At 36.1% G+C, this 19,746-nt stretch overlaps 1 protein-coding gene across 5 annotated transcripts in view; it reads right to left on the bottom strand.

The window, feature by feature from the left end:
• Nucleotides 1-19,746, bottom strand: part of ATR (ATR serine/threonine kinase) — a 104,266-nt gene that overhangs the window by 24,227 nt on the left and 60,293 nt on the right. For all 5 annotated transcript variants that reach the window (XM_033402776.1, XM_033402778.2, XM_049709824.1 and 2 more), the window contains 8 exons: nucleotides 18,338-18,502; nucleotides 17,182-17,273; nucleotides 14,283-14,374; nucleotides 13,869-14,046; nucleotides 12,510-12,689; nucleotides 11,908-12,067; nucleotides 9,516-9,695; nucleotides 5,110-5,252 (listed from right to left, as the gene is read on the bottom strand). In XM_033402776.1, the coding sequence (XP_033258667.1) occupies nucleotides 5,110-5,252; nucleotides 9,516-9,695; nucleotides 11,908-12,067; nucleotides 12,510-12,689; nucleotides 13,869-14,046; nucleotides 14,283-14,374; nucleotides 17,182-17,273; nucleotides 18,338-18,502 (1,190 nt within the window). The remainder of the gene's footprint in view (nucleotides 1-5,109; nucleotides 5,253-9,515; nucleotides 9,696-11,907; nucleotides 12,068-12,509; nucleotides 12,690-13,868; nucleotides 14,047-14,282; nucleotides 14,375-17,181; nucleotides 17,274-18,337; nucleotides 18,503-19,746) is intronic.

Here is a 19,746-nt window from a genome sequence, read left to right as displayed (position 1 = left end):
TGTACTTTTTGCCATTTTGTTTCTGGTAGAAAAGCTCATTTCAACATTTCTTGTAAGGCAGGTCTCATGTTGATTAACTCTCTTGGCTTTTGGTTGTCTGGGAAAGTCTTTATTTCTCCTTCATGTCTGAATGATAACTTTGCTGGATAGAGTATTCCTGAGTGATGACTTTCAGTATTTTGAGAATGTCACTCCACTTCCTCCTGGTCTGTAGAGTTTCTCCTGAGAAATCTGATGGCCCAATGAGGTAGCTTTGTGGGTTACCATCCCTTTTTCCTTAGCTGCCTTTAAAATTCTTTCTTTGTCATTGACTTTTGACAATTTTAATACAATCTGTCTTAGAGAAGGTAATTAGGTGTTCTCTTAGCTTCATGAACTTGTATACCCAGTTTCTTCTCCAGGTTTGGAAAGTTCTCAGCTATTATTTAAATAAATGCTTTGCTCCCTTCTCCCTCTCTTCTCTTCAGGGATACTCATTACCCTAATGTTGCCCTTCCTAAAAGAGTTGAATAGCTCTCTAGAATTTCCTCATTTTTAAAATATCTTCTCTTTCCTGTCCTACTTGTACCATTTCAAGTTTGCTAATTCTCTCTTCCATATGGTCTGCTCTATTTCCAATGCTTTTAAATGTACTCTTCATCTCATTTATTGAGGTCTTCAACTCGAGAATTTCTGTTTGGTTCTTTTTTAGAGTTTCACTCTCTTAGTGAAGTACTCCTTCTGTTCATTAATTTTATTCCTGAGCTCACTGAACTGCCTTTCTAAGTTTTCTTGCAGCTCACTGGGTTTCTTCATGACAGCTATATTGAATTCTCTATCAAATTGCAATATTCTGCATCTTTAAGTTTGGTTTCTGGAAAATCATCATTTGCTTTTTGTGGTACTGTCACTGTGGTTATTCATGGTGCTAGATGAGTTGTTCCTCTGCCAGTACATCTGAAGTAGGGGCAGGTTTGAGATTAGAGGCCTTTCTTTTGTTTTCCAGTAGGTGGCACTATAGCATAGGTTTTTGGTTTCTTTTACCTGAGGCACCTCTGGCTCTATTTGAGTCGGCCCTTTCCACCTTCCACCTCCTCTGTTAGAGGTGTGACTCCCTGCCCTCATTATCGCACCTTGTGCCTCTGGAGTCGATGGTAGCTCCTTCTCCCACTGTCACTGGTGTTGCTGCTTGCTGCATCTAGATGGTAGGCTCTGCCATCTCATCTGGGATCCCATGAATTGCAGGCTCCACTGCCATGGGGCGAGGGGAATGAGGAGAGTTGGGAGGTGAGCTGAGGTTGCATGGGCGTCTCTGCTGTGTCTGGTATTGTAAGGTTCGTGGGGCTCTGCCACAGTGGACCTGGAGTTGTTGGCGCCTCAGTGGCTGGAGGGACAGGGTCTCAGGCCCCACTGCCACTGTTTCCCAGTTACCCGTGGCCACAGGTGCTGCTGGGGCCAGGAGGCTAGAATCATGTGTACCTCCCTCCTCTGCCACTGTTGGGTTCTCTGGGGCTGCAGACTCAGTTGCTGTGGCTGGAGGGCTAGGTTTTGCAGGCACCACCTCTGCTGTTCCCTTGCTTTCAACTTCTCTATGTGTTTCAGTACACCCACCTTTAGATGTACCAATGTGTGGATTCTCCGGTGTGCTGGTGTGTTGAGCGGAAGTACCCTTGTTGTACTGTGGATGTTTTACTGGTTGTAGATTGATGGGGTGAGACAAAGGTAGCTTTTCACTCTGCCATAATGCTGACATCACTCCAATCACAAAATGTATTTCTTAAACAATAAAACTTGAAAGTTGAAATTGCTCCTTGATTCATGGGCTGCAGAATGGATGCTGTGTTAGCAGGCATGAAAACAACATTAATCTCACTATACATCTCTATCAGAGTTCTTGGGTGACCAAGTGCATTGTCAATGAGCACTGACATTTTGAAAGGAATCTTTGTTTCTGAGCAGTAGGTCTCAACCGTGGGCTTAAAATATGTAGTAAAACATGTTGTAAACAGATGTGGTGTCATCCAGGCTTTGTGGTTCCATTTACAGAGCACAGGCAAAATAGACTTAGCATAAATCTTAGGGCTCTAGGATTTTCAGAGTAGTAAGTCACTAGCTGCATTAGGCCCTAATAAGAGTCAGCCTGTCCTTTGAAGCTTTGAAGCCAGGCATTGACTTCTCCTCTAGCTATGAAAGATGGCATCTTCTTCCAATATAAGGCTGTTTTGTCTACATCGAAATTCTGTTGTTTCGTGTAGCCACCATTAATGATCTTAGCTAGATCTTCTGGATAATGTGCTGCAGCTTCTACATCAGCATTTGTTGCTTCACCTTGCACTTTTCTGTTATGGAGACGGTTTCTTTCCCTAAACCTCATGAACCAATGTCTGCTAGCTTCAGACTTTTTTTCCGCAGCTTTCTCACCTCTTTCAGCCTTCTTAGAATTGAGGCAAGTTAGGGCCTTGCTCTGGATTAGGCTTTGGAAATATGGTGTCCAATTTGATCTCTGTAAACTACTAAAATTTTCTCCGTATCAGCAATAAAGCTGTTTCACTTTGTTATTATTCATGTGTTAACTGGAGTAGCACTTTTTTTTTTTTTTTTTTTTTTTTGGTGGTACGCGGGCCTCTCGCTGCTGTGGTCTCTCCCGTTGCGGAGCACAGGCTCTGGATGCGCAGGCTCAGTGGCCATGGCTCACGGGCCCAGCTGCTCCGCGGCATGTGGGATCCTCCTGGACCGGGGCACGAACCCGTGTCCCCTGCATCGGCAGGCAGACTCTCAACCACTGCGCCACCAGGGAAGCCCTGGAGTAGCACTTTTAATTTCCTTCAAGAACTTTTCCTTTGCATTCACAACTTGGCTAACTCTTTGGCACAAGAGGCCTAGCTTTTTGCCTGTCTCAGCTTTTGACATGGCTTCCTCACTAAGCTTAATCATCTCTAGCTTCTGATTTAAAGTGAGAGATGTGTGACTCTTCCTTTCAACACTTCCTTTGAACACTTAGAGACCATTGTAGGGTTATTGATTGGCTTAACTTCAATGTTGTTGTCTCAGGGAATAGGGAGGCCCAAGGAGAAGAAAAGAGATGGTGGAATGGCCAGTTGGTGGAGCAGTCAGAACACACACAGCATTTATGGAATAAGTTCGCTGTCTTGTATGGGTGCAGTTCATGGTGCCCCAGAACAATTACAATAGTTAACATCAAAGATCACTGACCACAGATCACCATAACAAACACAATAATAATGAAAAAGTTTGAAATATTGCAAGAATTACCAAAATGTGAGTATACAGAGACCTGAAGTGAATAAATGCTGTTGGAAAAATGGAACTGATAGACTTGTTCAACACAGGGTTGCCACAAAACTTCAATTTGTAAAAAACACAGTATCTGTGAAGCTCAATACAATGAGATATGCCTGTAATGTCCTCTCTTTCTTGAATTTAATTACCTTTTAAATCCTACCTTCTTCACAAGGCCTACCAAACTTCTCTGGCAATGCAGTGCAAAGAGATACTTTTGATATCATGAAGCCAGTGGTTTGAGTTTTGACTTCAGATTTGCCCCAAATCCATGACTCCTGGACTTGTTTGGTTCATTTTTGGTATCTTGCTAGTATCAAAAAGATATTTCTAATATTTGTACCACTTATTTTGATATTTGATCACATTCTACTATGTACCATTATTTAAATGTTTTGTGTGCTAAGGTTTCTCTACCCAATTGGACTGTAGCTCCTTGAGGGCAAACACTAATGCTTAATTAGCAATAACACAGTAATTCAATGACTCAGAGGAAAAGCATCGATAGCTGAGCTTATTTACTCCTTTAAGCATCCATATGTTTTATTTTAACTACTATGGATAAAATATATTCTAAAATAGTCTTACTTTCTTAAACTGTACTTTTAAAAATCTCACACTATACCTAATAGTTTTATGCATATCAAGGACTCCAAATAACTCGTTTTAGAAGAAATGTATTAAATAAATTCTGTATACCAATGCATATGATATATGTCAAGACTAAAGAGCAAATGAGAGGTATTATTCATTTTAGAAAAGAAAAATGAATTTAATAACTGTCCTCTGCTTATGCTTCCATTTCAAAATGCCAATATGCCAGGAATTCTTCCTCAATAACAAGTCATTAATAATCAATAAAAAATTAAATTAGGTTTGGATTTTATAAAACTTGAATTCCAGGGAGTTCCCTGGTGGCCTACAGGTTAGGATTCCGGACTTTCACTGCCGTGGCCCAGGTTCAATCCCTGGTTGGGGAATTGAGATCCCACAAGCCATATGGCATGGCCAACAAACAAACAAACAACAAAAAAACAAACAAGCAAACAAAAATTGAATCCCATTTTGGGAAGAAAGGCTTGGCCAAATCTTGCAATCCTAACACTGCTGATGAACAAAAATACATTGCTTTGATTCCTGAAAATATTGAACTGAGAAGTCAAAATACCTGATAATAGGCAACTTTAAATAAATTTATTAGTATGAAGTAAGTTATTCATCAGTAAAGCAATGGTCCACGAGTATGACAAGAAAATGAGTGGAACATTATTATTACTTCTTAGGAATTAATAATTTGTGATAATATAAACAGTAGGCATGAGACAATACACTATTTGACTATAATACACTAATATACAAAATTAAGTTACATTTCACCTGTTAACCTAGTTTAAGCGATAAGCTCTTTCTACAAGTCTAATGTCAAAACCATTTTTATATAAACTACTTCTTAGAGAATGGGCTGGAAGCAAACATTCCACAGGCAATTAAATAAAACCATTAAATGTACTAGATTTAGGGCCTTCTGGAATTCTAGGGAAGGGGACTCAGAGGATGAGGGTCCAGAATGGGAAGGACACTTAATTTTCATTGTATATTCTTGGTACTACTGAATTTTAAAAAAACATGCATATATTACTTATTCCATTAAAATAGTTGTTATTTAAAGGGAAGGAAAAAATTGTACAAAGAAAAAATTTATATCTTATCTAAGGTGATAATCATAAAGCAGAAAACATCCTACATATGCTAAGATCTGTGATAATAGTTCAACATCAACAGAGTCACCTTGATATATTTAATCAGCAAACATGCAGTTCTCACTCTCACCTTCCAAAGTGAAGGACTATATACCGAATGAGATCACCCTGCTTTTCCATTTTGTTGTCTGTGACCATGGGCATCAATTTGTCATAGTACTTGGCAAGGTAGAAATGCCCATCCTCCCACTCTGGCAGGAACAAGGTCACATCCTGTAAAAGATAACAGAGAATATCCACTTAATAAAACCCCCCACTATGTTGGGAAGTAAAGTATAAATAGATAATTAGGGATCAAAAGTATGAGACCGACATCTAGGCAGAGCAAAGTCAAAGGCAGACTGACTGGTGTAAATAAGGAATAGCTACTTTCTTACAAAGGTTTTCTCAGGATAGCTGGTGGGTTCTGGTGGGTTGCCTGCTGATCAACATGTCGTGCTAATTTGCTATATAGGGAAAAACACTCCACTTACATTGCCACTTTATATGATACATCAAAATAATTTTCAGATGGATTAAGGTATTTCATGTATGTGTGTACAAGTATATTTTTATTGTTTTAAAAAAAAACCTCAGAGAAAGAAGAATACCAAATCTCTGAAGAGGACAGGACTTTAAAGGCATTCAAATATGGTTTAAAAAAGAAATCACATATCATTTTTCTCTAAGATCTACAAGTTATTGCCCTCTCTCTCAACTCCTTCATAATCAGGCTTTTGAAAAGAATTCTCCAACTCACTGTCATTCCTCAAACTATTTCTTTTTGGTTCAGTAGACACCACTCCACTAAAGTAGCAACTTAAACAGACATACTTTCCAATTCTGATCTCACGTGAGTAACCTCTCTTCAGCATGTTTCTGTTGTCCATGCCATTTCTTCTTTGAATCACTTTCTTCCTTTTGCTTTTGTGAGGCCACAATGTTCCAAGTTTTCTCCTACCTTTCTGGCCACTCCTACTCAGTCGCCTTTGTCATTTCCTCTCCCTTTCCCTTATATTTGTATATTGTGTGTGGTTTATTAATTTTTAACTATATTACTTGAAATGTGATGGAAAATACATAGAACAGCTGAGTAAAAAAAAAATTTTTAAATAAAGCTCGACTCTTAATTCAAGCAAATTTGAGAACACAGTTTAGACCAGGAACCTTAAAATGAGATCGTAAGTTTCCTCCAAATCTAATCCTAAAACCTTACAGATACAAACCTGCTTGTGGATAGAGGACAGAATGACATGATTAGATATATGGAACAGATGCTGGATTCATGTGCCTAAAACGGGCCACAGGGACGAGGCTCCCAGTGTGCTTTTCCCATCTAGTCAAAGGAGAAGCAAACGGAATGAAGGAAAATGCTAATTAAGATTGCTTCTAAAAAGATATTTTCAATCTGGTTTCATCATCTTTCTATCTCCCTTCCTTTGCTTTCTTCCTCCCTCCCTCTCTCCTTCCTTCCTGGTTTAAGTTAAAATTTTATTTTAGAAAATAAAATCTACATACAGAAAGATAAATCTTATATGCAAAGCTTGCTCAATTATCACAAAGTGATCACACTTATATAAGAACTCCAGAAACACGAGCCTCCCCCTTCGCCCTTCCAAACACTACTCCCTTTGTTCTCCTCCCAAATAACCACTACTACAGATTAAATATTTGTATGTTGTCCCCCCTCCCCCCTCCCCCAATTCATATGTTGAAGCCTAATCCCCAATGTGATGGTATGTGGAGGTGGGGCCTTTGGGAGGTGATTAGGTCATAAGTGTGGAATCCTCATGAATAAGATTAGTGCCCTTATAAAAGAGGCCCCAGGGCCCTCCCTTGCCTCTTTTGCCATGTGAGGTCATAAGGAGAAGATGGCTGTCTATGTAAGCAGGGCCTCACCAGACTGAATCTGCTAGCACCTTAATTCTGGACTTCTCAGCCTCCAGAACTGTTTGAAATAAATGTTGCTTAAGCCACCCAGTATATGGTATGTTTGTTATAGCAGTGCATATGGACTAAAAACAACCACTATCTCCATTTCTGATACAAGAATTTTGTTTTGCTCATTTCTGAACTTTATATAAATGGAATCATACTACATGTATGATTTTTTCATATGACTTTTTTCCTTCAACATTAAGTTTGGGAGAACCATTCAAGTTGTTGGATGTAACTTTGGTTTGTTGGTTTTCATTGGTATACATACAGTATTCCATTATAGGGATATGTTATAATTCGTTTATCCATTCTATAATTGATTGACATTTCTACTTCCAGTTTAAAATCTACAAATAACGTTGGTATAAACATTTTTGTACATGTTCCATGGAGACGTGTTCAGCATTGATAAAGTGGCTGTCACAGTATTATCACCTTTAGGAGAAAACACCAAACTGTTTTCCAAAATGATTGTAATAACTTATACTTCCAGCAGCACTGTATGAGCGTCTAAATGCTCTATAGCCTTGCTAACACTTGAAAATATCAATCTTTTAAATTTTAACCATTCTTGTAGGTATATAGTGTTAGCTCATAATACTTTTCTTTAAACTGAACGGCAGTTGATTTATAATATTGTATTAGTTTCATCATAATACTTTTTAAATTTGCATCTATTCCTGTCTACTACAGTGAAGATATTTTCTTTTTTGGGGTCATTTATATATATCCTTCTGTTAAGTCTTCTATTCAATTTTAAAATTGAGTTGTCTGTATTTTTCTTATTGACTTTTAAGAGTTCTTATTATATTCTGGATATAAGCCTCACCATTTATGTATTGCAAATATCTTGTAATCTATTGCTTACCTTTACATTCTTTTAAAAAATATTTATTAATAAATATATATTTTTATTTTTTAAGTAAAAAATAAAAGCTGATGTACAATATCATGTTAGTTTCAGGTGTACTACATAATGATTTGACATTTGCATACACTATAAAATGATCACCATGATAAGTCTAGTAACCACCTGTCCCCATACTAAGTTATTACAATATTATTGACCATATTCTTTATGCTGTATGTCTCCATGACTTATTTATTAAATAATTGAAAGTTTATACCTCTTAATCCTCTTCATCTATTCCCCCCTACCCACCTCCCGTCCTTCTTGCCTTTACATTCTCAATGGTATCTTTTGATGAACAGAAATTCATAATTTTAAGTTAGTCAAATTTATTAATTGTTTCTTTTATAGTTATTGTTTTTGATCTGTTTAAGATGTCCTGAGCTACCTCTAGGTTTGAAGATACTCTCCTATATTCTATTTTGGGACCTTTATTATTTTGCCTTTCACATTTAGATCTACAATCTACCTGAAGTTTATTTTTGTTTATGTTGTAAAGAAGGGATCAAGTTTGATTTCTCCTCCCATAAGCTATCCAAATAACACAACAATGTTTACGGAAAAGATCATTCTCTCAACTCTACAATACCACCTAGAATCTGTTTCTGGGTTCTCTCTTCTGTTCTATTGGTTATTTGCCTAGCCTTACATGAACACAACATCATCTTAATTTCTATACCTTTATAATAAGTCTTGAAACACATCCTGGTTATCCTCAGTTTGCCCCTCTAAAATATACTTGTCACTCCACTCTTTTCTGCTCTATAATCCAAAAGATTGACATTGTTGATTTCTATCAGTGGGCCTATTTGCCTTCTGGAAATTGTTCTTCTTATAGTTCCCCCATGATTGTTCTTTCCTTAGCAGCTATTTCCAGCTGGGCCTCATAGAGTTTTGAGTTATGCATGTGTATCGTGGTATTCAGTCAAAGACTCAGTGGTGATTCTAATGCAGATCTAGAACTTTTTGTCTAACTCCTTTTTCCAGGTTAGTCTGCTTCACAATTCTAGCCATCCACTCTTATTTTATTATTTTGTATCTTCTATATTCCATGTTTCTAATTTTTTTTCAGTTCCTTTTCTAACTTCTTGAGATGGATTCTTAGCTTATTAATTTTGAGCCTTTATTTTCTTCTAACATATGTAAATAATATTTCAAATTCCCTGTAAGAATGGCTTTAGCTGAATCCAAGTTTTGCCATGTCATATTTTTATTATCATTCAGTTCAAAGTATTTTTCAATTTCCATTGCAATTTTTTCTTTGACCCCATGGGTTACTGAGAAGTATCTCTTTTCTAACACCATCTATGTAAGGCTTAATACGTAGTAAGGAAGGTATATACTGTGTGTGTTCAAAAATTTTCAGGCCAGACTGTGGTTAACTTTGGGAAGGAGGATGAAAGGGTGAGTTCTAGAGCATTAAGAACATTCTACTTCTTGATATGGATGGCGGTTTCATGACTATATTTATTTTGTGATAATTCCTCCAACTATACTTATGTTATATATTCACTAAAAAGTCAAAAAAGCTTCCTGGCTATTTTTATACATGTGCTCTTCCCATATGGACCTTAAAGTAATTTTATCTATTCTCAAAAACAACAAAAAAAGTGAGTTTCTAACTGAAATTGCATTATACATTCACTTACCTTATATTTTTTCATAACTGCATTGCTTTCAAAGTTAGCTGTTTCTTCCATAAAACGGCCCACTAGTAGCATAGCTCGTCCATGGATTAACATGTTCTTACTTTCAGTTGGGGTTTTATTTTCAGGAAAACATAACTCAACACCCTTCTGAAGAACAATTAGTGCCTGGTGAACATCACCCTGAAAGAAAAAAGGCAACAACAAGCCTTTTAATTTAAGAACATATTTCCATTTTCTGAAAAGCAAATAAAACTGTTAGAATTTAAAGTTCATAAGGTATTTTATGTATAAATCTATTCGTAATTTCATGTTCATCTCTCATTTTCCTCCTATGAAAGTAAAATCCTAAACAGGAATCATTGCTTCATTTCATATAGAACTCCTGTATTCATTCATTCACTTGTTTTTTACAGTCAGTCAAAGTGCAGGGAACTGAAGATATATGTAGATGATTAGGGATAAACAAACATAAATATGTCAAAATCTCTAGCTTAAAAAAGTTCACAGTATGGGCTTCCCTGGTGGCGCAGTGGTTAGAGTCCATCTGCCGATGCAGTGGACGCAGGTTCGTGCCCCGGTCCGGGAGGATCCCACATGCCGCAGAGCGGCTGGGCCCGTGAGCCATGGCCGCTGAGCCTGTGCATCCGGAGCCTGTGCTCCGCAATGGGAGAGGCCACAACAGTGAGAGGCCCGCGTACCGAAAAAAAAAAAAAAAGTTAATAGTCAAGTGAGGGAATAAACTATAAAACAACAACACAATGTGCTAAGTGTTATTAACAGAAGAATATACATGCATATTATGTAGGAAAGAGAAGACAGTCTGCTAAATCTACCTGAAGATATAGGAAAATGGAGTTGAGCAGTGGTCAGGCAAAGTAATCACATGAGGAAAATCTAAATTAGGTCTTAAAAAATGAGTAGAAATTTTCCTGGCAAAGAATTCAGTGAAGGACACTCTTGGTAGAAGAGTGTCTCAATTTTAGTTGAGAAAAAGGCAAGTAGTCTGGTTTTAGCTGAAGATTAAAGGGTTTGTGAGATAAAGGGTTTGTGAAGACTAAAGGGTTTGTGAATACTAAAGGGTTTGTGACAACTGAACCTGAAGAGGTAGGCTGAGACTCGATGAGAAAGGGCCTTGTGTACTTTCTAAAGTTCTGACTTAATCCTAAAGCCATGAAGAATACTTTGAAGGATTTTAACTGGGGGAGTGACATGATTCAGTGTACATTTTAGAAAGATGACAGACTGCAGTAATGAACACCAAGAAATGGTGAGACCTCAAAAAAAACTTAGTATTGCCAGAGGGCATGAAGGAAAGCAGCAAAGATAAATAAGAGGGAGAGGATTCAAAAGATATTTCTAAGGTCAGTTTAGTCTCCAACTTGATGTGGAAAGTGAGGGAGAGGAAGAAGTTCAAGATGATGCCCAGATTACTATCATAAATGAGAGGATGTGACAGAGTCCTACTCAGAAAAATAAGGAATATGGGAGGAGAAACAGGCAGTGAATTTTACATGATGAATTGCATTTTGAGCATACTGAATTTAAGGTATTACAATACATACATGTTCTAGCACTAGTTCTGAAAATGACCTGACTAATGCAGGCTGAATTATTACTTTCATCTCCCATCCAGGAAACATCTCCTCCCCTGTCCTTTCTTAGCCACCATAAAAGTTGGTTTAATCACAGATGGCACCAACTATAGTTGCTAACCGTCAATTTCAGAACATGCTATGCCTACTACTAATTCTAGACTGGTGGCAAGCATGAGGAGACATGAAAGTAAGAGTCCTTTAAATCTGCGGCATGAGCTTTTCAAGGAGTTTGTATATTTTAAAGCCCCCTTCTTATAACTGTAGCTTTAATCTGAGGATTGCTGAGGACGTTTGTTCTGAAGCTAAGCCCTTTCTGACAGGCTAGATTAGAAGTGGATCTTTACAGCAACAGTGGCAAGTCTACACAAAACTAATTATCTGCCAAGAATGTAATAAGGACAGTGTTATGTTCACCTAAACATTTCTTGAGTGCACTCATGTATATATATATGTGTGTGTGTGTATATATATATATATATATACACACACACACACACATATATATACACACACATATATATATGGTAAAAACAAAGTAAAAATTGGTCATTTCCCTCAAGAAAAAAATGGAAGACAGATGAAAACAGAGAGAACTGCACTTTCAGTCTTGAAATGGGAAAATATTTGGGGACTTCAGGATAGAAGGAAGTTTCTTCCAGATGATAGTAGATAAATGATGCAGAAAGGTGACAGAAATAGAAGGTTCTGAATTTAGATTAGGGATCTAATCTCTGTCATGCCTTTGTAGGAAGTACCTATGATGGAAGTACGTACAATGACGTCCCCTTGGCCATTACCTTGGACCACAGCCACTTTGCCCTTTCCACATACAGTTCAGCAAGTCGTGATTCTCCAGCATTAAGGAGAGCATTGTAGGCTGTCTGGTGGTGACCAGCCTTTCGAGCTACTCTGGCACTCTGTAGCCAGCATTCTCCAACCATGTCTTTGTAATCTGGTCTAAAGGAATGTGACAAAATGGGGGGGGAAAGAGCATTTTTAAGTATATTCAACAGCTTAATTAAAATATCTCTTCCTAACATGGAACCTTCTCAATATATCTTTTCAAAGGAATCAAAGAATATTTATTTGTTAAAAAACTAATTTTAATTTTCTTAGAGTTCTCCATTGTTATCAATTACAAGCCTATGAAGACCTTACTATTGACTTATATCTGTACCTCCCCCAGATACGTTTTCAACATTAAAAAAAAGATATATTGCACATAAAAGTAATTTTTAAGTTCTAGGCTCATTTTAACTGTATAGTGTAGACTTGACAACTGACAATAGAAAAATACAGATTCAGAGAGAAAATTAGGAAAGATAAATACTCCCAAGTAATATGCAAATATAATACTGAATTCACAATAACTGACATGCAAAAAAAAAGTGTGTAAAACCTTTTGTTGAGGCTTAATAAAGCTCTCCGGAGAGCCAGTATGGGCTCCTTTGCTCTGTAGGAATTCTGGGTCATTTCTAGTCGAGCCACCCAATTTAGTGAATCTTCTTGAGTACTGTCACCTGGAGACTGGTGAAAAAGTGGTTTGACGCTATGCTCCAACTCACACAACATGTGCAATCTGAAGACACATAGAGCCTATGTTAATATGTTATAATAGTCAGCCATATTAATCTGACATATAAAGCATGTACTTTAAATTAACCATAAAGAATATGAAATGTGCAGTTTTCTTTGGAAAAACTTTAACCAATATATATTCTTGGTATATAAACAGTAACATTTAAAACTTTTCAAATTGGGTATAAACACTAATTTATGTTGATTTGAATAGTTAGTGCTTTGCTATGATCCCTAGACCCCTCTAATTAAATCGGAGAAGGGTATATAAAACTAAATTCAAATGTATGAAAGCCAGACTTTACCACCTGTATAAAGATAAAAGAAAATATAAATCAATGTAAATATTTGTATATATTGCTGGTGCTATTGTAAGAGGACCTGGCATAGTAGATGCCAGTAAAAAATTGTGAAATTTTTTTTTAATTTTTTTTTTCCTAAGGCTGATGGAAACATTTGTGATACATTCAAATTAACTTTTTCCCATGTCTATAACCCAGTGTTCAAGCATGCAGTTGAGTAGCTACATAATTGAATTAATCCCAGTGGTCCAATCTCTGGTTTCATTAAGCTGTTACCAAAGGGGCTGATACAAAATATAATTTAAAAAATAGCGTATTTTTCTTTTTAATTTACTGTTGTTCAATTACAGCATATGTTTTATTCTTTTCTTCAGGTAAATTAACAGACCTAAAATGTTTTCCATCATTTTCTTCCTTACCTCTAAAAATTAATATTACTTGTGAGTAATATTAATATTACTTGTGAGTAATGTAGTACCTACATTTGAGGGGGGAGTGGGAAATGTCAACTGCATTTCTCAAAGAGAAAAAGGAAAGGGAACCAACAAGTACTGAGCACCAATGTGCCAGGCAGAGTAGACGTCTAGTTATTTAGGTTATATAGAAAATAAACTATGACATCACAACAAGACAGATGTAAGATACTTTTGCTATTTTTTAGAAGTCTCATATTTGCCTTTCTAATTAAAAGGATGTATGTTAGGACATTTTTAAAAAACTATAGATAGGGTGATTGTGAGGTAAAAAAATGAAAAGAGCCATTTTGTGAGCTCTGCGTAACACCAAACACACTATCACTTATTTAGCGAGCACAAAATTCCAAGCCTGTCATATGACACCTACAGACCAGGAATATAAAAATGGAAACCTCAAAATACCTCACAATATATTCATATCCTCGTTGGTAAGAGCCTCTTTCAAAGCTTGCAGCTGAAAGAGGCACAATTTGTTCTGCTCTCACTAGTTTCAATGTGTCATAAAAAGCTGTGATATCTTTTTTTTTAGCTGATAATAATAACTGTCCCAGTCTGACACTCCATGTTGTAGATTTCCCATCTGAAAAACAAATGAAGAGTCAAGGCATGCCATGATAGCTGGATTCCAGAACAAGCTTTATTTCATTTGATAAAATGGTCAACAGAAATCCGGAACAAATAGTTTCATTCCACTTTGAACTTAAACAAGGCAATCATAAAACAAGCTGAGAGATTAATTACGAATGTTGCTTAGCTACTTAAGTCTAAATATTTATGGCATATTAAAACTGCTTATATTTTAAGAAGTAATTTTACCTGCTGCCAAATAGTTTTCTACCAAATCCCACTGTGACAATTTCCAAGCTGCTTCCACTCTGTATGTGTTTAATTCATCTGTCCATTCAGACCTGTTAAAAGAAATACGTATCACTTAAACATTTATTTAAAGTGGCATTTAGAGATTTTTTCATTGGTTTAGATACTCTATTTATTGTAGTTATTTGTTGCTCTATTCATTGTATTTGTATGGTATTGTATTTTGTATGTAGGTACAAAATAATTATCTCTATCCAAAACAATCCCCCAAATTTTAATGTTTCCAGTCCCCCAAAACATTTTTTTCAATAATTGCTTCTGATACAGCCATTTAAAAATGCCATTTTTTGGGACAAATTTGTCATATATTAGAGCAGAATTAATGCCTGGATAATTACAAAGAGCAGTTGTAAAATGAGTTGCATGCTTAACTTGAACAAAGAGCAGGGAGAAAAAAGAGCCAACTGAACATACATGCATTCAGAGGTAAGCAACTCTAATAACTTGGTATTTTGAATTAAATTTAAGACAAAAAACATAGAAGCTGGTGGCCTGGATAATTACAAAGAGCAGTTGTAAAATGAGTTGCATGCTTAACTTGAACAAAGAGCAGGGAGAAAAAAGAGCCAACTGAACATACATGCATTCAGAGGTAAGCAATTCTAATAACTTGGTATTTTGAATTAAATTTAAGACAAAAAACATAGAAGCTGGTGGGGTAGGTTGAGTACTGGGGTACATAGGACACTCAATAATAAAGGCATAACAATGTTACAAATTATGTGTCAATAGTATGACAAAGGATACAAAATTAGCTACCTAAAATACATAACTATTCTTAAATTATTTTCAGTTACTTTAAAATTGGGGTTTTTAAAAGCAGCATTATATAGGTAATTATTTTTTCTAAGTATCCTACTTATGTGACACTAAGATGGCTAGTGATGTTTAGATCATGACTGTATAGAAGAAGCTATACTTCCCCATGTTTCTTCTTTATTAAATCATATCATTTGAATACCTGCTATATACTAGACCCTCAGCTAGGTACATTTTTCTATTTAATTACCTAATAATAACAAAGGTACACATACTATAAATAAGGTAACAGACTCAGGGAGGCTGGGATCAATGCCCTTAAAAGCCCTCCTTGTTCTTTCTGTAGTAAAAACACATAAAGAAAACATAACAAATGAGTCAATTAATTTTTATTAAAAAAAACTAAAGTAGTAGCATAAATATCGAATATTCTCTAATGTCTAAGTACCACCAAGAACAATTTAGAACAAAGCTAAAAGAAATACAATAGAAATATAATTTTCAAAAGTCCAACTTTGAATAACTTCACTAGCTTATCACTCGATGCCAAAGTATCAAAATTTTAGGATACAAATCTGAGTAGAGGCACAGGGATATCGGCTCGGTGTTTTGTGACCGCCTGGAGGGGTGGGATAGGGAGGGTGGGAGGGAGGGAGACGCAAGAGGGAAGAGATATGGGAACATATGTATATGTATAACTGATTCACTTTGTTATAAAGCAGAAACTAACACACCATTGTAAAGCAATTATACCCCAATAAAGATATTAAAAAAAAAAAAAAATCTGAGTAGAATTAGCAGGAGTTGCTCTCCAGAGGGTATATATCACACCAAGAAGTACCAAATGGCAATGAGGATCAGGCTGTGAGAACTTACTTCCATAAAAGTATTAAAAAAATGATTGTGTAGGTTAAGCACAGTCAATAATTTTGGAGAAATATTTGTTTAAATGCAAATATTCTCCCCAAAGAAAACTCATCCCCTCAATGACCATTTGCTTCAAGGATACAGTATCCTTCATTGAATATTGAAACTTGCCTTTCCACAAATCGAACGATCAGGAGGCTCTATGTATCACAGATCCAAAGAGAAGACTGTGCAGTGTGCATCATAAGGAAACATGACACCTCAGCTTGAGCCAAAACAAACTTTCCCAAATTTCTGCAACCCCTTTATTCACAAGGTCTCTCAATTAATCTGGAGAAACATATCTAAAACATATAACAAATCTTTCCTTGCTTCTGTAAAGCTTCTTTCATCATTTCATAAATCCACTAACCATCCAACTAACATTGAGCTTCTCTACTGCCAGACATTGTAGAACAGTGGTCTTTAAAATCACAGTTTGGAATTTATATAGAAATTATAGAGCTGTTTTCAGCATGAACTAACTAAAAACAGTGGCCTGTGCTCTTTGGCAAACTAAGATCCCATCACTTTTGACCAGATCTCACTGTCCAGAAAAGTCAACTGGGGTCTGGTAAATACATTAAGGAGTAAGGCTTTTTCAAGAGCACAACCAACCTTCCTAGTAATTCTCTAAACTAGAAGAACCATGCATGTCTTAATCTCTGCCACATGTAAGTACTTTTTTGGGGGGTATCGTTTGGTTTGCTATAAGAAACCCATTTTCTTTAGGAAAGGAAGGCTACTTTCATTTTTACTAGTCTTTTAGGAGAAAATCAACCCACACATTCTAGAGTGGTATTCCTTAGTTCAGTCACAAAGTTTCCCTCTCCCCAGCACAGAAAATAACTGGTGCTGATAATGTAGGCAGAGGTTAGATATCTTCTGGGAATACTAATATGAGCTTCACCAATAGTAGGTAAAGTCTTGCAGGTTCCTGTCATAAAGCAAATTTAATTCAAGGATGACTCTTTGCATAGAAGATAAGCTGTTAAGTGCTAGATTGACTTAAGAGACAGCAGGAAAAATTATTTTTTGGTGTTTATCTCCAATACCATGAAAACAAAAAAGATTTCATTACTTTAGTAAACATTACTTCAACCCAATTAATTAATTAAAAATTTCCCATTCCAAACCAACAACAAAAGAAAATCATTCTTTTAAAAAACATTACCTGTTAGCATGCACTCCATTCACCTGAGTGATTACAGTAGACAGCTGACCAAGACCTAACATGGACTTCACTACGCCATGATAGTGAATGATCTGGAAATTTAAAAGTATTTAAAATAGCAACTGTTACTTCAAAGACATCTTAGGAACCAAAAAGTGTTTAACTGATATTCATTAAAGAATGCTATTTACCTCACTGAGTCTACCTTTCTTAGTTTAACAACTGACTTGCTTGGCTGTATGGCAGAGCCCTCTACCGATGTCCTAAACACATCTGAATTTTTTTTTTTTTAATGGAGATAACCTATAAAAAACCTCAGATTGCATTTATTATCTTTTCCAGATATGGTCTGATTTTTGGTTCAGATCAAATATAAAAGTAACAAGTACTCCTTAATACTTTGTTTAAAGATTATTTGTCATATTATTTCTCACGTAAAAATTAAAACTCAAACGTCACAATATTACTAATATCGATTTTGGGCTTCAGTATCTGAAAAGTTAAATAGGATTGTGAAATATTCTTTAAAATTGAAAACAAGCCTGTGAAAAATAAAGGCCCTACACACTGAACTTCTGAGAAAATGAACATGTCAATTATGACAGAAAGGAATACCCCGAGATTAGAGAGGATCTAAGTCAAGATTATAAATCAATGATTCTAAACCCCTTTCCTGTTCCAACATACATGAGATATGCAACGTCCCCCCATTAGCAACTGTAGCCCAGTGATTCTAAGGGACCATTTCAGAGATTCCCAGATGGTGATAGGGGGCATGTGTAATCTGAAAAAGTTTCTTAGGCTGTAGAGAATCACTATTATTATTAAAAATTGATGCAAGTCTTATACTTTTAATAGCAAACTAAAATTATATCAATTTTAGAGTAATGGAACATAGAGTTTAATGTAAGTATACTTCACAGTAAATCTCATTTATTTGGGAGATTTGTAAGGTCACAGAAATTTGGTATTGGAAGGGATCTCTGAGATCCTCTAGCATGTCTCTAATTTTATCAATCAGGAAACTCAAGTTCAGAGACGGTTAAATATTTTCCAGACACACTGTGACCCTGGTAGAGACAGTATTGAAATTAAGGTTTCCAAAGTTCCTAGTTCAGAGTTCTTTTTGTTACAAGACCTTTCATTTATCTCTTACCTGGTCTGGTTCTAACTGAATAGCCCTGTCATAACAAGCAGTGGCATCCCTCAGTAAGCCGATGCTTTCATGTTCAAGGATCTGTTCTTTTAGAGATGGTTCTGCCTTTCGAATTGCGCTTACTCCAGCCACTCCATCTGGTTCATGCATAGCAGCATACAATTTCTTTGTTCAATCATTAAAAAACAATCAAGGGAGGAAAAAAACACAACTGGAAATAAAACTATAAAGCCACCAGTTTATGTAAAAAAAATATATAAGAATTTTTTTCTCAAAGCAACAATATGTATTTGTTTCAAGATAGATTCACAGTGAAACTGCAAACTTATTTCCAGGCATTCTGTTCCACTTAAATATACTCATATTCCGCTTAAATACAAATCTATACTAGTAACTGTTATTGATAATGAGAGCTGTAAAGAACCTCAAAGTCCTGAACTCTTTTAAAAATCCAATATATAATAAATTCTGTTGAGTATAGCTTATAAGTATTTTATTGCATTTTAAAACTTAAAAACATTTTAAACAGCATTTTAATATATTCATATTGAGATGCTTTCAAGAAACACAAGAGACTAAATCTGGGTTCAAAGGAGATGTTCAGGCTGAAGATAAAAATTTGGGAGCAATTAGCACAAAGATGGCAGGGGAAAGGATGAAATGATTTAGGAAATGAATAGAGGGAGAGAAGAAAAGAGGACTGGGGAAGGACATCAGAGTACCTGTATATTTATAGACAAGGAAGAACTAACAAATGAAACTGAGAGGAGAAGCCAGAGTAGTTTGAAGAAACCTGGAGAATGTGGTATCCCAGAAGCTATGAGAGAAAAGAAAATACCTTAATAAAGAAGTGGTCAAATGATGCCATGAGATTAAGAAAATGAGGACTGGGAAGCATTTATTGGATTTGGTAACATGGAGGCCACCAATTTTCTTAGCAAGAGTAGAGTCAGTGCAATGGAGAAAGAACTCTTGTTGGAATGGGCAAAGAGTAAATGGGAAGTAAAGAAGGAATACAGAGAAGATGGGCAATTCTTTTAAAAACTGACTGTGAAAGGAAACAGAAAGATGGGAAGTATCTGAAGAAGATACTGTAAGATCAAGGGAATTATAAAAAATTAAGATATTTTACAGGCGACACCAGAGCATGTCTATATGCTCTATGTACTCTGGTTGAGAAAGAAAAATTAATGATGTTGGAGAAAGCAGGAATATCTGAAGGATTGAAATCAAGAACAAAAGTAGAAGAACTGAATTTTGGCAGGAAGGGATCCTTCCTTAGGAACAAGAGAAGGGAAGAAAGAGAATATGGTACAGTAGCCAATGTATTTTCGGATTTGGTAGACATCTGGCTTCTACTTTCCTAATGAACAATGAAGCAAGATCATCTCAACAGAGTAAGTAAGGTG

This window comes from Orcinus orca, chromosome 5 (genome assembly GCF_937001465.1).
Source record: "Orcinus orca chromosome 5, mOrcOrc1.1, whole genome shotgun sequence".
NCBI classification, from domain to species: Eukaryota; Metazoa; Chordata; class Mammalia; order Artiodactyla; family Delphinidae; genus Orcinus; species Orcinus orca.
This window is presented reverse-complemented; position numbering and strand designations above follow the sequence as displayed.